General features: G+C 41.7%; 1 protein-coding gene across 6 annotated transcripts in view; it reads right to left on the bottom strand.

Annotated features, from left to right (window-relative positions):
• Positions 1-15,314, bottom strand: part of ARAP2 (ArfGAP with RhoGAP domain, ankyrin repeat and PH domain 2) — a 183,974-nt gene extending 168,660 nt beyond the window's left edge. For 4 of the 6 annotated variants that reach the window (XM_032853582.1, XM_032853617.1, XM_032853611.1 and 1 more), the window contains exons 1-2: positions 15,209-15,314; positions 540-1,593 (exon numbers count right to left, since the gene is read on the bottom strand). In XM_032853582.1, coding sequence (XP_032709473.1) covers positions 540-1,441 — 902 coding nt within the window. In that variant the 5' untranslated portion in view covers positions 1,442-1,593; positions 15,209-15,314. Of the gene's footprint in view, positions 1-539; positions 1,594-1,681; positions 1,865-5,611; positions 5,660-15,208 lie in introns of those variants that run through there. The other 2 variants (XM_032853589.1, XM_032853597.1) reach the window with 2 other exon arrangements.
• Between the last annotated feature and the right edge of the window lie 548 nt (positions 15,315-15,862).

Below are 15,862 nucleotides of genomic sequence, written 5' to 3'. Positions count from 1 at the left end.
CCGTTTCCTACAGTACACCTCAAGTGCCTTTATTCTTCCCTCCCTCCTTTGCACCTAGCGCAGTGACCAGCACCCAAGCAGGAGCTCCTCAGATGTGTCTTGAATTATTAATTCATGCCAACGCATTGTGTCAGACAGTAGAAATATACACATTAGAAAGGCTGTCCCCGCCAAAGAACAAAGAATCCAGTGGGGAGACAGAATCAGCAATTTCAGTATGAGAACTGCACTCATGGAAGAATATAATACCAGGTGTGAGGGGAAAGTATGGAAAGGAACAGCCAGGTAAAATTGAAGGGAATTTCCCCCAATTACATGGGAGAAAACTAAAGAGTCCCAGGCAGTTATAAGTTGAAAATAGACTCTGGGTAATAATATGTAAAAGAAATGGCATGTTCTAGTTTAAAAAGAAGGAAAAAAAAATGTTGGTTGAGTGGATAAATTAATATAAGTCGAATTTTCAAACACTAAAAATCTGTATTAAAAGTAAGTAAATTCCCCCAAACTGAATACATACAGTTCACCATAAAAATTCTTACCTCCCTGAAATTCCTTTTGTTGACCCTGGAATCTCTGGCACAGGCCGATGTCTTAGCAGAAAAGACCGAGATGGTCTTGAAACCAACTTGCTACGGCTTCTCATAGGTGCTAGGATTGGAGATGATGGAACATACAAATCATTAACAACCATTTCTCCCTGAAATTGAAAGAATGGGGATGGTGGTGATCTTTCTGTTAAACCATTAGTTCCATTTCCAGAATGTGCCTCCGATATTGAACAGCCAAGGGAAGAAAAGCATTCAGGATACACATCAGGAAGCTTGCTCACATTTTCCGAGATCACTTCAAATCTTTTTGTTTGTTGTTCTTCAACTGAGCAATCCGTAGTTTTCTCTGTAATCAAAGATTCCGTTTTAATATTCTCATTACCAAATGGAGTATGTTGTAAAGAACTCAAATTCAGGTGTGGTTCGTCTTCTGGAACAGGAAAGTTCTGTTTAAGAAGAGACAGATTATCGTCTGATTTAAGAGACTGGCTATTTGCAATGTCATTTGGATCAAGATTTTTGGTGACAGTCTCCCAGCGCGTCAGGCCAGATACCTGTACGTCACCCGTATCAGAAAGTTCTGTGGAGGTATTTTGACCAGAAGATGGAGTGTGGCAATCCTCTGAAGTCTCATCGTCCTTCTTTGTTTTATGGATATTTGCATATATTGGGATATCTTGCATTTTTGACAAGATTATCTGTAACTGCTTCAGTATCCTCTTCCGGTGTCCCGTCGGCGATATTCCAATTTTGTGTAGCACACCATCATTCACTGCTGTACAGTCTTTCACAGTATTCAAACCAAATTCGCGGAAGCGTGGGAGGTACTGTTCCAAATTAATGCTCATTAGGAAATCTCTGATATCAACATTTACTTCACTGACTGAGGACATAATGGTGGCTTCATTACTAAGCTGACATATCAAAAGCAGTAAAATGAGGTACACACAGAGGAGAGTGCACTTCTGGTTCTTCCTCTACCACTTGTGACAGAAAAATGTCAAAATGTTATTTTCTTCACAGTGAATGTTTTATGTGCTTAAGCCTGAAAAAAAAAAAAAGAGAGATAGAGAGAGAGAGAAAGAGAATATTAATGTATTAGGGTGTTCTAGTTATTAAAACCTAATTTATACCTTATAAACTTTCTCTGAAGAAACGCAACAGAAATGAGGATAATTACTTCAGTTCACTCAGAATTTAGAATCTTTGGCATTACTGTGCATGTCCTCAGAAGTCAATTCCTAGGTACAATGTGAAAGTACAGAAGAGAAATGCCATGGTAGTATCCAATGATGATATTCAAAAAAGGTAGAAAATGACTTACCCACAAATATAAAATGAACACGTGCCAAATAATTTATTCAACCCATTAATTAATGAGGGAACCAGTAAGATGGTAAGGCTAGTTCCAGGAGCATTTGTGGGAACAGGTTTAGACAGCCCATCAGAAAAGACTTATTTTTTAAGTGTTAGACTAAGATAGGTGGGTTAGATTTAAAAAACTTGTTAATGTCCTGCAAGGCAATAAAACCACAACCTTTGGGGTTATCTCTTTACCAGACAAAAATCTGTAATCTGTTCAGGGCTCTAACTAAACAGTAAATAAAAAGTAGAGCACAAGATGAGAATTAAATACCCTTAGGGTTGGCCTGTTAAACAACACCTCCATACAAGGCACTGAAAGAACATGCTGTACATTCTTTTGATTTCCAAATTTTAGATAATTTCTCTTAACTGTAACTAGCTATGAACAATGTTCTTCTTTTATACACTCTCTTCAAAGACTCTCTTAAAAAGCACAATTAAGCTTATTTCTCAGGTCAAGAGTTTCCATTTAAAAAATGCAGTAGCATTTGGGGTGCCTGTGTAGCTCAGTTGGTTAGGCATCTTGTCGTCGGTTCATGTCCTGACCTCAGGGTTCTGGGTTCAAGCCCCACATCCGGCTCCCTGCTTGGGGTGGGGGGTGGGGTGGGGAGTCTGCTTCTCCCTCTCCTTCTGCCACTCCCCCTCACCATGCTCCTGTGCTCTCTTTCTCTCAAATAACATCTTAAAAAAAATGCAATAGCATGTTATGTACAATATTGATATACAAGATAAAACCAGGTAATTCTTAAACACATTAGATAACAGGTAATAAATTAATATGAAAGGGAAAGGAAAAAGTTTAAAGGTTACATTTTCCTTTATGAGTAGCAGATTCACATAGGTTCATTTTTCTCCCAAACAACATCATTAAATTTTTTAAAAGGTCAATTCATCTAGGTGCTGTTCATACAACTGTGTTCTGTTTGTGGAAATGTAGGATATGTGCACATTTCTGGATATTATGCTTCATTCAATAAAAAGAAAAAAGTACAAAACATGCATAACACATGCTGAAATAACCAAAGGAGACACCCCTCACCTAGGTAAACTGATCTGAAAAAGTGTTGATACAATGCCTCTGGAAATCACAAATCAAAATAGCTCTCCGAAAGGCACAACTCCAACACCACAAGTCTTATCTGCCAGTCACCCAAAAGCCATTGCCTCAACTCTTTAAAAATATCAGCAAACAATGACACACAGGTATGTGAAAAAAGGGAAAGCATGTACTGTACTCAGGCAGCACTGCAGAAGCAAAGAAAATACAAATGAAATGCAGGGCAGGAAATGACTTTGACAATAAAGTGTCCCTCTGTCACAGTCAAAATAAAAATACGTCAAGACCAAAAAAAAAGAAGAAAGCTTAAACCTCAACACTATATACAAAACTAATACTCGGATATACCGCTCTTGCTCTATGCAATTATTTTATAAATATATTATCTATTTTTTTTTTCACATCACAAATGGAAATAACTATTGCCAAATTGGCTAACACCCTGATCTTGGACTTCCCCATCTCCTGAACTGTTAGAAAAAGAATTTTGTTTTGTGTTGTTTTGTTAAAAGTCAAACAGTGTGTGGCATTTTTGTTGCAGCAGCCCAAACTGACTGATACACTCCTCTATCTGCACTGCCCCTGCTATGGTTCAGATGCTCATTAGATCTCTTGCCTGGATTATTACAGTCTCTAAACAAATCCCTCAGCATGGTCTATGGAGACCGTGAGCTATCAATGAGCTACTGAAAATCCAAATTTAGCATGTCCCTCCGCATCCTCGAAAAGAAAAAGTCTAAGCTTGTTACCATGTCCTACCACAGTACAGTGTCAGTCTAATAACAACAATAATGCAGCTACTATTGACGTAAACAGCAATTATGTGCAGATACCATACCTCCCACTATCTACTGCAAGGTAGGTGTTCTGTGGACTAGCTCCAGTCTCAATTTCAACTGTGCCAAACATTCTACCAGCATCATCGCTCACTGTAGCTCATTATTGTTAATTATCATTCCTGAAGCAACAAACTGCTTAATCGCCCCATTCCTCTGGCATTTGTTCCATCTGCAGGCAGGTATTACCACCTCCGTGAAGGCTTCCTTTCAGCCTCTTAAAATACAATGGATCACTCCTTTCTTCAGATACATGTACAACTGGAATCCTAGAACTCTACAGAGTGCTTGCTTGGGACACATTTAAGAGATAGGGAAGGATGGTAGGCATACAAGTGGTTGAGAGCCCCATTTTGTTAGTTCTGTGGTGTGTGTGCACGTAGGTTTTATACGCAACGCCCTTCCCTTCCCCTGGAGTATATACATACACTTCCTGGGTGGCTGAATCAAGGACAGATACACCAAATGCCCAAAACCACCCCTCTGCTATCATTCCACATGCTGAACATGAACTTGATTCCTTTTCAAGATTTGGAAGAGGCTCCCTCCCCACAGGCCCTACCATCCTCTCTGCACTTTGTCAGCTCCATCCTCCAGTCACCAGACTTTTTAACTGTCTGACCACTCAAGGGTGTTCACAGATCCAGTTCTTTCTGCAGAGGCTTCTACCCCATATGCACATCATACACAAAGAGATGGACATGCCCATTCCATCAAAGGCTACCATGTGTACACTCCTTAAAATGGTATCAATGCCCTCTGTATTCTGGCCTCCACCTGGGCACACTGGCATGCATGCTATGATCTAGGTCAGTAGCTCTCCATGATGCTGGTCTGCGGATCCTCTGTTCAGCAACAGTGGCTGATAATAGGCCCAGAAATATGTACTTGTAACAGACCCCAGAGATGACCAGTGATGTGGAAGAAAATTTTACAATTTTAAATTCCTCACATTCACCAAATATACTTTACACCATCCCACCTGAGCCTAAACGCATCACTCTCCCCTCCAGGATGGAATGCCCCTCCTAACCCACTGCCCATCAGTCTGGTGTCAGAGGCAAACCCCACCTCTTCCACATCCTAGCAGTATAAACACAAGCATATGGGGGTTTGTTTTCTGTTTTTTAAAAATTTTATTTGTTTATTTGACAGAGAGAGACAGCAAGAGAGAAAACACAAACAGGGAGAGTAGGAGAGGGAGAAGCAGGCTTGCTGAGCAGAAGCCCAATGTGGGACTCCATCCCAGGACCCCGGGATCATGACCTTAACTGAAGGCAGACACTTAACACCTGAGCCACCCAGATGCCCCAACACAGGTATATGTTTGTGTGTCTGTTTCCGGATACATAAAATGGAAACACTTACGGGTACCTCTGTACTGAAGAAGATTGTTAGAACAGTGCTTACTACATGTTAAGTCCTTAGTAGACATGCATTTCCATCATTATAATTATTTATTTCCATCCCTATCATCACCATCTCCCCACAGCTGAAATCTTTCCCATTCTTTGAAGTCTAACTCAAATGCCACTTCCTTTACAAGGTCTCTACTGAACAAAAAAGCTCTCTTCTCTGTACTCTTACAGCATTTACTTCTTAAAAGCATTGAATCATATTTGATTCATTACATAGTAATCTACAGAAGTAGAATACTGAAATACAAAACCGAGATTTCGGAGCTGGACACCTGGAGTCAAATCCTACTTCCTCTACTTACTAGTTTTGTGAGCCTAAACAAGTATTTAACCTTTCTGGGCCTCAGTTTCCCCTCATCAGGAAAACAGAAATAATAATAATAATACCTATTTCAGAGGCACCTGGGTGGCTCAGTTGGTGAAGCAGCTGCCTTTGGCTCAGGTCATGATCCCAGGGTCCTAGAATCGAGCCCCGCATCAAGCTCCCTCCTCTGTGGAGAGCCTGCTTCTCTCTCTCCCTCTGCCTACTGCTCTACCTACTTGTGCTCTCTGTCAAATAAAAACCTGTAAAAAAATAATAATACGTATTTCATATGTCTGTTGTGAAGCATTTAGAACTGCACACAGAAAAGCTGTTTCCTATTATTTACTACCCCATAATAAACTAATAACTCTGCCAAGATGATGCCCAGCCCATAAAAGCTGCCCCATAAACGCCAGTCATATCATTTGTTTATAAACATAGTGCACAATGTGTATGTAGTACATCTTCAGGGAATGTACAAGAAGTTGGCCTTACAGATGTGATTCCATGTTTGTCCATCCTATCCTGACCAATTTTCAAGAGAAAGTAAAAGAGAAGTAATATTTAGGACTCCCTGCTCCATGCCGGGCTTGAATATCACTTAATAACACAAGATCTTATTATTTTATTGAGTTCAACCTGGATACTCCATCCTGAACCAACTACTTCTCACCACGTCTGCTCACGGCCTCATCCAGGCCATCATCTTGTCCATCTCAGACCACTACAATAGTTTCCTGACTCAAATCCAGATTCTGTCCTGTGCGCCCCCCCCATACACATATAGTACAGTCTCACTAGAGCAGCTGGGAGGATTCATTTTATAACAAAAGTCACACCACATCACTCCTTGGGACTTTCCAACTTCATATTCCCTGGCTAACCACTCCCATCACTCAATTCCCATCAAGGTGGCCTCAGTTTTATTCCCACCTCATGAGCTCACTTCTCACCCTCACATCTCTTTCAAATCTGCTTTCTCAACAAACACACATGGCTCACTTTAGCAGGTCTCTGCTCAAATGTGGCCACTTCAGAGAGGCCTTCCCTACTCCCGCCATGCATGCCAGTGGCCTTGTGCCTCACTATTCCTTACTCCTACTCTATCTTACGGCTTTGTTACAACCTAGTATCTGTGGACTGTTCCAAGAGGGCAGAGATCTTGTGTACTGTTCACTGCTCTAGCCTTCATGTTTGAACACTGTCGGGCATACAGTAGGTACTCAATAAATGTTTGCTGAATGACTTCTTCCCAGCTTTCAGATGATTTAAAACAGAAAGTATAAAACACACAAAGTGTTAAAGCTTATGTCTAGGTCACCAAATTTGTCAGAAGCAGAGACAGGATTCACATACAGATTTCTCCAATCCATCTAACCACTAAAAGAGATCTTCAAATTAGGAGTTGGAGGTTAGCAGGAGGTCAGCTGGAAGAATTCCAATCCACATGTGGGGCTTTTAAAAATTCATGGGTTGGGGCAGCTATCCTACTCCCGTGCCTCAAGTAAGGTAAACCACCTCAGTGAGCCACTCCCCACCACTCATCCCTCCACCCACTACCAGTGGAGTGGATCTTGGTCATATCCCCTAGTTGAGCTAGGAAAGAAACAACTGAAAATCAGGGGTCACTTCTTGAAAACCATGAAGTCACTGAAGTATACAGTTCTAACAATTTCTAGAATCCCATTTGCTTAACTCTCATATCTTATGAGAGGAGGAAAAAAGTAGCACCATACAATTAAATTCGTTCATAACTTTAACCCATTTTTTTTAAGCATTTATTTATTTGAGAGGGAGAGAGAGAGGGAATGAGAGGAGAGAGGTTAGCAGGAGAAGCAGACTCCCTGCCAAGCAGGGAGCCCGATGTGGGACTCAATCCCAGGACTCCAGGATCATGACCTGAGCCAAAGGCAGTCGCTTAACTAACTGAGCCACCCAGGCGCCCTTAACCCATCTTTTAAAGTACACCTTTTTAAAATCAGAAACATAACCTTAGAATATTTAGAAACTACAAATGTGTTCAAGTAGGTTTAACCATCACAGGATCACAAAACCCAAAAGGAACCTTATAAAATATCTACCAAATAAAAGCGGAATTAGGCTGCCACATGAATAATGAAACTCCCAAGGTTATCAATACAAGTCTTACTGATCTGAAGAACAATGAGAGTTTACTATATTCCAGAATAATGGGTCCCAACAGAGTGGAACTATCTCCCAGGGAGAACCCAGAAATGTGTGGAAAAAAATTATTTTGCTGGTCATCATGACTGAACCAGTAGATAGGAAAATTGATTTATGACACCCTGCAATGATCACCAAGGTAGAAACCTCACATACAATTTTTAGTCCTCTAAATCTCTACAAATGATCAGTTACCCCCAGAGGATGACTGGCACTATAGATAAGGGAAATATCCCTGACTTCGAGTTGAGAATAAACTTACTGTGGAGAAATAGCTAATCCTTTAAGAAACCAATGAGCTCCATATGGATAACATACTGAACTAGTTAGTTCAGGCTACAGGTTGTAACAGAATTCCGCCTTTGCCTCACTACACAATACAGTCACAAGAAATACATATGATGGCATGTGCATATCAAGTAAACTCATGTTTGTTTGTTGTTGCTGTTTTTAAGATTTTTTATTTATTTGACAGACAGAAATCACAAGTAGGCAGAGAGAGAGGAGGAAGCAGGCTCCCCACTGAGCAGAGAGCCCGATGCAGGGGCTCGATCCCAGAGTCCTGGGATCATGACCTGAGCCAAAGGCAGAGGCTTTAACCCACTGAGCCACCCAGGCGCCCCAAGTAAACTCATGTTTAATACCAAGATGTTAACTCCAAGTATTCATAAGATGATATCTGACTGTTCCCCCACAACCATGTAGAAGAGGAAGTGGTTTAGAGAAAATATGCTTGTTGTCACATTACTCCATCCCATACTATAAGACAGATTGCAAAGGGTCGAAAGCCTAAAATCCTGTTCTCCAGCTGAGTGCTTAGCTGCCGAAAATACTAAAAAATCGGCCGTTTAGCCCCTCTCTCCTACCGCCCATTCACATAGCTACCTTGTGGCAACACTACCTCCACCAAATCCCTTACAGGAAGCCCAGTTTCCCCAACCTGGCCATCTGTCTTAACTGCGGTCATCCGCAGGCCCTGACCTTCCCTGCCATGCTCCTTACCTTGACCACTACTCCTCCCCACCCATGAAAACACGGCCATCCTCTTTCATTTTCCCCCAGACTTACACGCTATTAATAGCCAATATGTACAGATGTTTGCAAACCATCTGTGTAGGATCTCATTTAATCCTCAAAGCTGCCTTGGGAGGAAAGTCCCATGCCCAAAGTTACACAGCAGATAAACAGTGGATAGTTTCCAGAATTCTAAGGGTCAGATTCCATGATCTGCGCTGTTAACCATGATGCCCCCTAACAGTCACATAACTGATTTAACAATAGAGTGGTACCAAGCACTTCATGTTTTTCCTCTCCTTTTACTCTCTAGCTATGTGTAAGTACTTACAGTCACTGGGAAAATCCCGTTTCAATATACCATGTCTTATGAGCTCAAGTGTTATATACCTTTTCAGTTTGTGTATGTGTGTGTGTGTGTGTGTCTCCATGGAAGTGGTTATATATGGAAACCTGCATTCATTTACCTTTACTTAGGGTGAGATTTGAGACAAAATGACATAAATTATGGGAAAATATCTTCGAAATTACTGTATACAGCAATGGTAACTTAATGTAGCTGATTAACATGTATTTTGCATCTATCACTGCGGAAAGACAGCTACTGTGACACTATATACCATCACAGTATGAAGTCAAAATCAAATCATCAAATATAACCAAAGTAGTCACTGTCCATGAGAACAGTCAATAGTGATGGTAAAAACAAAGACAGTGTGGCTAGAATAGAAAGTACTGAAGTATTGTTCCAGACGGTACTAGACCAGGGTCAGAAAAGTTTAACTTTAAATGTGAGGCAGAAGAAGAAGCGTAAACAATCTGAATGTTGACTGACAGATAAAAAACAAAATGCAGTGTACACAGACAACTGAATACTACACAGTCTTAAACAGGTAGTTCAGCAATATTCTACCACATGGATAAACCTTGGGGACATGATGCTAAGTGAAATGAGGCAGTCACAAAAAGACAAATGCAGCAGGATTCCACTTCTCTGAGGTATCTAAAGTAGAACAATTCATAGAAAGTAGAATGGGCTGGCAGTGGGGGGAACTGTTTTATGGGTGTGCAGTTTCAGTTCTACAAGATGAAAATGTTCTGGAGATCTAGTTCACAACAATGTAAATTACTTACTACCCCACTGTACCCTCAGAAATAGTGAAGATGGCAAATTTTATGTTACGATTTGTTTTTTTTTTTTTTTCCCGTTTGTGCAGCACAACAAGGAGCTAGGGAGAGAGACTAGAAGGTCTGGGCCAACTTCTCAGCTTTTATTCAAACTGAACTTCCTGTACATACTTAGGACTTTTTTTTCCTTTCCTTTAGAGGCTAATTCAAATCTTACAACCAGGGACCACCACATCCATGAGTTTTCCCTACCTACTCCATCCCTGCTTCCGCCCAGGCAGGAGCACTGTGCTCTGGAATCAGGCCACTGGAATTCCAAACCAGCCTTCCCCATTTGTTAACTGTGTATCCTTCTAAGTTATTTAACTTCCCTGAAGTTCAGTTTCCTCATCTGTAAAATGAGGATAACATACCTCATATTAATAGGATTCGTTAGGATTCAACAAGTAAAATATATAAGGTATACGGAACAATGTGCAAACTGTAAATGTGCAATCAATGTTGTCTATTATTATTCACTCACTTGTAACAATCTTGCACTTGGTCATATACTGTATTACTGCACTTGGTTTGACTGGTTTTCTTCTGCCTGCCTGGTAAAATTACATGCCTTTAAATTAGCACTGTAAATTATTCTTCTAATAAACCTACAGTGCACCTAACACAGCAGTAAATATAGTTTTATTAATTTAGCAATATAGAGATGCGGTTAGATTAGTGAGAATGAGGACTTCACCTGAAAACTAGACTTGGGACACAGAGCACAGGGATTACCAGTGATCCTAGCTCCACCATGTGCTAGCTGCATGACCTTGGAAAAGTTCCTTCCTTTTTCTGTGCCTCACCACTGTCATCTATTTGTAAGCAGTAATGACAATAGTGCCTGTTCTGAGGGTGAAATAAGTAAATATGCATAAAGATAACAGTCCCTGGCAAGCAATCAGCATTTAATTAGTGTCTGCTGGATGGAAAGGTTTGAGCTGAAAATAGCCACAGCCTGGGCAAAAGCATTCTGTAGCTTGGATCACGGAGAAAGGACTGTTTTAAGTTACATTTTGATTATTTACTGTGCAATCTGAAAAATACAACTCTTTCAAAAATCTAGAACTTAACATCCATTTCTACAGCTGGTAAAGGCTAAGAGTGATAATTCACTGACTTATTACGAGAAGTTACTAGGAGGTTAAGTAGTACCTAGGTTTAGGTGTTTCAGATAATAATCTCATAGTTAAGTGCAGGATAATCTCCTCAGCGTCAGTAAATCTTTCTCTTTCAAGCTATCCATCTAGATTTTTAAGTTAACTGACTAACGTTTGAAACTTGTTTTCAGTTCTAATTCACAGATCTTTGAAGGAGAGCCATATCTCTTGAGCAACCAGAAAGGTTGCATCTTGCCAAGCTTCTACAAGAACAAAAGTGGGGATAGTAAAAAGGCATCAAGCCAAAGCTGCATCATAGTGGAGAACTCCCACCTGTGGGCCCCTAGTGGGGCGGCTGCTTCTGCCAGGTGCCAGCTGCAAGAAGGAGAACCGGACCACTTAGATCTCTTGATAAGAACACCAGCACACATTCTTCAGGATTCTGTTCCATTTCATGCTACACTGAACATACCGTTCATTTACTCAGGTCAAAACTAGCATGATGCTACAGTTCAACAGGGAGATATTAAGACTTACACTTAATGCTATGTGCATTTTATCATACATTATATTTTAATTCTAAAATTTTAGTATAAACATATACCCCACGATTTCTCTGAATTTGAGTCGCATTTTTAGACTAACAACCAGATGTTTCGAAATAGCCTACTGTGAACATTTCCTCTCTTTGCATTTATAAATAGCACCCTGACCTCTTTTCCAGCTGAATTTGGGAGCTAACGCCTATTGGTTCCATTATTGTCAGTCTCTTTTTCTTAAGAAAAGAGGGTATCTTAGCAAATGTCTACCAACTTACTGACTCATTTACTTACATTTATTCATTCAATAAATATTTGAGGAACACTACTCTCTCCAAGAGTAATAATAGTGAGAAATATTTGCAGTTCAAGGTTACCTATTACCTCATCTGAGAACAGTGTCAAGTGCCACAAAGAAAGTGAAGATGCGATATCTTCTCTCAGAGTTCAAAAATCTAAAGGAGTACAGAAAGATCTATAAGCAAAGGAAAGTAGCACACAGGCAAAAAATCATTTCTTTACCCCTCAGTTAAGTCCCAGTAAAGAAGGAATGCTGAAATTGGAACACTCTGATAATACCCCCAAAAAGCACTTAAATAATACTAAGAAAAGTCTAATTTTGTGACTTTGCCTTTCACATGGCTTACATTTTAAATATTGCTTTATTGTTAATGACATAGAGAAGTAGAACCATCATTTTTTATGAGTGTCAGGGAACTCTAAAAATATCAAATTAAATCCATGGAAGTCAGTGAAATATGCAGCCATTCAGAGCTTTGAGGATAGAACAATCCGTGAAGGGGTTAGGCAAGAGAATCTCAGGATGAGTAGGAAGAAATGGAGATGCAGGCAGCCCTCTCTGAAGCAGAAGGAACTCCATAAAGGGGGCACAGAGGGAGATATCTTCCAGTGATAACAGCAAGGAGATGGGAACAGCTGGAGCAAACTTAAGGTTCAAGAAGTAATGAAAGGTGAGGCCAGAAAAGGAAGGTGGAGTTGGCTATGAAGGGCCTTGAGTAACAGTCTAAAGACTCCAGACTTCATCAGGGTAGTGTGAAAGAGACTTGACAATGACTGTTAACCATCACCACCTCCATGAGCCTAAGTCACCTGATAATCGGCATGGAGACCACACCTCTCTTCTGCTCTTTCCTGATCATCTCTCCAGCTTCACGCTGATTACCCTTTCTTTCCTTTTGCAATAGCTATGTAATATAACCTGCAGAGAGTCCCTTAGTGCCTCCCATTTTTGTGAGAAACATGAGGGCATGTTCATCACCTTCTTATTCCTTCCCTGAGTATGCCCTCAGCTACCCATCCACCTTTGTACATAAATGGTGTCAGAGAGGAAAATAATTCTTCTCACCTCTTCACTAGTAGTTTTTACTCTTGAAGCTGATCAAATGACGACACAACCCAGATCAGGATTCTTTTTTTTCCCTCCATAGCATGGGTAAACAAATAGGCTATACTTATACTAGAAAAGATCTTATAAAGAGAATACCATTGACTATTGCTTCAAATAAGGAAATAAGCAAGCAAAATGGTTTAATCATCATTATATGTTTAATCTGGCCAATACTATTAAAAAAAAAAAAAAGATAAACTAAAATGACAAACTACCCGGGTCCAGGTCTTCACAGTAAAGCTTAAAAAGACATCTCATAGCTACTAATCTCTCATCAATTCTCATTTGGTCAAAGCTAAGAAATATTTCCAATATTAATAAAAAGTTCTCTACATAATTAATATTTTACAAAGAATTCCAAAAATTCCTCAGTTTAGTAAGTGCCAAGACTGGATCCAATAAATGAGTCTATAAATAAATGAGGAAAAAAAAAAAACACAAAACTCTTGTTAAAAGAAAGCTATGAAAGCGAAGACCATCATAATACTTGGCAATTTCAAAACATCTTTCACCAAACTTTCTCAAAGTTGCAGGAAGGTGGGGTAGAAATTCAAAACAAAATACTTCTTGGATATCACGAAGTCTAGAACTCGGAGTCCTGGGGCTTTTAAAACTTCATAGTCCATAATATTAATGTAAAAGTTCCCAAGGAAATTGCAATTCAGCAGAACAAAGATGGCTCAGTCTGTTGAGTGTCTGCCTTCTGCTCAGGCCGTGATCCCAGGGGCCTGGGATAGAGCCCCTTATCAGAGTGCTTAGCAGGGAGTCTGCTTGTCCCTCTCTCCCTGCCCATCCCCCTCCTCCCCACCCCTACCACCCCTCCTGCTGCGTGCTCTCTCAAATAATTTTTTTTAAATCTTTAAAAATAAAATCACAATTTACTGTAATCTGAGTCCTACACTTAACCACAGTAACTAAGAGTATTTGAATAGAAAAGCATTAATCTGTGAGTCACTGCTGGAAGCTTGTTGTGATATTAGATGATTAAGAGTTCATCTTTAAATATACCATCAGAAAAAAAAAATACACACACACACACAATCAACTTTTCTTTCACCGGCAATCCATATAAAATCTAACAGGTCAGAAAAAATACAAACACACACCCACATAAGTAAGTTTTAACAAGTCAACTGACTTTCCCCTAGATACATTTTAATTTAAATAAACCTCTAAGTACTAACAAACCAAATCTATATAAAACACTGGTGGGGTTAAGACCCACTTTAAATGTCTATCTGTTAACTATGTGTTTAAAAAGGAGCCAGGGAGACATTTCCACTCTAGGCTCCAACTTAGTTCCATGACCCATTTCACTCTTTTCTTTCTTTTTTAAACACAGTTAAAGTGTCATGTCATGAGAATTTTCCCTCAGTATTTCTCTTGTAAGTGTATGAAAGTCATAACTAAAAGTTTAGAGGGTTTCCCCACCTTAAAAAAGTTAGCTTCCTTTTTAAAACTGCCAAAACTTCATCTTCCAATTACTTATGGGCAAAGTTCCATAAGCTCATGCGGGTGTAGAGTGCTTAAGTGCGGGGGAAATCAATACTGAGCTTGTAAGTACAAAACTATTATTGGTAATCACAGTGACATCCGATTAAACGTACTTTTAAAAATAGTTTCTTTTTCAATACTTTTTTTTTTTTAACCAGAAGGATATAATCCACCGAGCAGCCTACTTCAAGGACAACCTTTCAAAAAAAAAATGTTCCTATCACTACACAAACTTGCAAAAACCTACAATGTCATGAGTCTATTTCCTCTCATTATCAAAGGACATATTCACAATATAATTTCACTTAGCCTTCCCCCAAATCAAAATAACTCCAGATCGCCGAAAGGAGATGAGGAAAGTGTCTAAGAAAACAAGCCTGGGCGAACTTACTTCACTCAATGAGATGGACACCCATTCCCCCGAGAAGCTTGTCTCCAAAACAAAATGAGAAAGATCAATCTAGTAAACTCACTGCCGACAGGTCCCCGGGTACGGTGTCGGGTTCGGGCAGGTGGAGGCCAAATGACTGTGATTAAAGTTAATTAACAAGCCTGTCCTCTTAAAGTGTGTAACAAGCAGGGTGCGGGGGAGCACAGAGACCCGAGCAAACTCATTACCTCCACCGAGTAAATAACGTGGTGCCTGAAACTCGCTAAGGGGCAGCTTCTTTTTATTTGGGGGTGCGGGGTGCTGGAGGAGGTGCCTGGTTGTCTGTGCGGATTCTCACCCTCCCGGGTCAAATCACATTAGTAAGGAGTTTTTATATCACTTACCCGCTTCTGGTTTCCTTTTAGACGCCCACACGCGGGAGGGAAATCCAAGGGGCAGAAACCAGAGCCAAGCACTTTGCGCTCTGGAAATTTACCCGGAAAGTGCCGAAAAGCCCCAGCCCGGCTCTAGGCTGTCCCCTCCGCCCCCGCCCGGCCCCGCCCCGGCCTCGCCGCCCTGCCCACCCGCGGCCCCCGGTACTCGCCTGGCGCGCGGGCCGCCGAGCTGGGAAAGGCGAGGCGGGCGGGGAAGCCCCGGCGCCGGCGTCTCGCTCCGCCCGGTTCACTCGGTCCTCACCGTCGGTCCCAGGCGCGGGGCCTCCTCCTTCCCGGTCCCCGCCGGCTGCCCGCACCGCGCCTGGGGTCGGGCGGCGGCCGCGCGGGCGGCGCTGTCACACGGGCGGGCGCGCCGCGGCCGCCGCACCTGGAGGCGGGGAGCGCGGGGAACGCGAGCCCGCGCGCAGCTCCGGAAGCGCCGCGCCCGCCGCCGGCGCCTGCCCAGGTGCTCTCGCGCCGCGCCTCGGCCGCTTCCTCTCCGCCCGCGGGGGCGGGCGGCGGGCGGCCGGCGCCCAGCGCGGGGGCAGCCCGGGCTCAGCGGCGGGGGCGGCCGAGCCGGCCGCCCTGGTTCCGCAACATAGCTGGGCGGCTGACTCAGTCCGC

Source organism: Lontra canadensis, unplaced genomic scaffold, assembly GCF_010015895.1.
Source record: "Lontra canadensis isolate GAN:19392208 unplaced genomic scaffold, GSC_riverotter_1.0 scaffold1, whole genome shotgun sequence".
NCBI lineage: Eukaryota > Metazoa > Chordata > Mammalia > Carnivora > Mustelidae > Lontra > Lontra canadensis.
The sequence above is the reverse complement of the archived record's forward strand: the minus strand, read 5'-3'. Positions and strand labels throughout refer to the sequence as shown.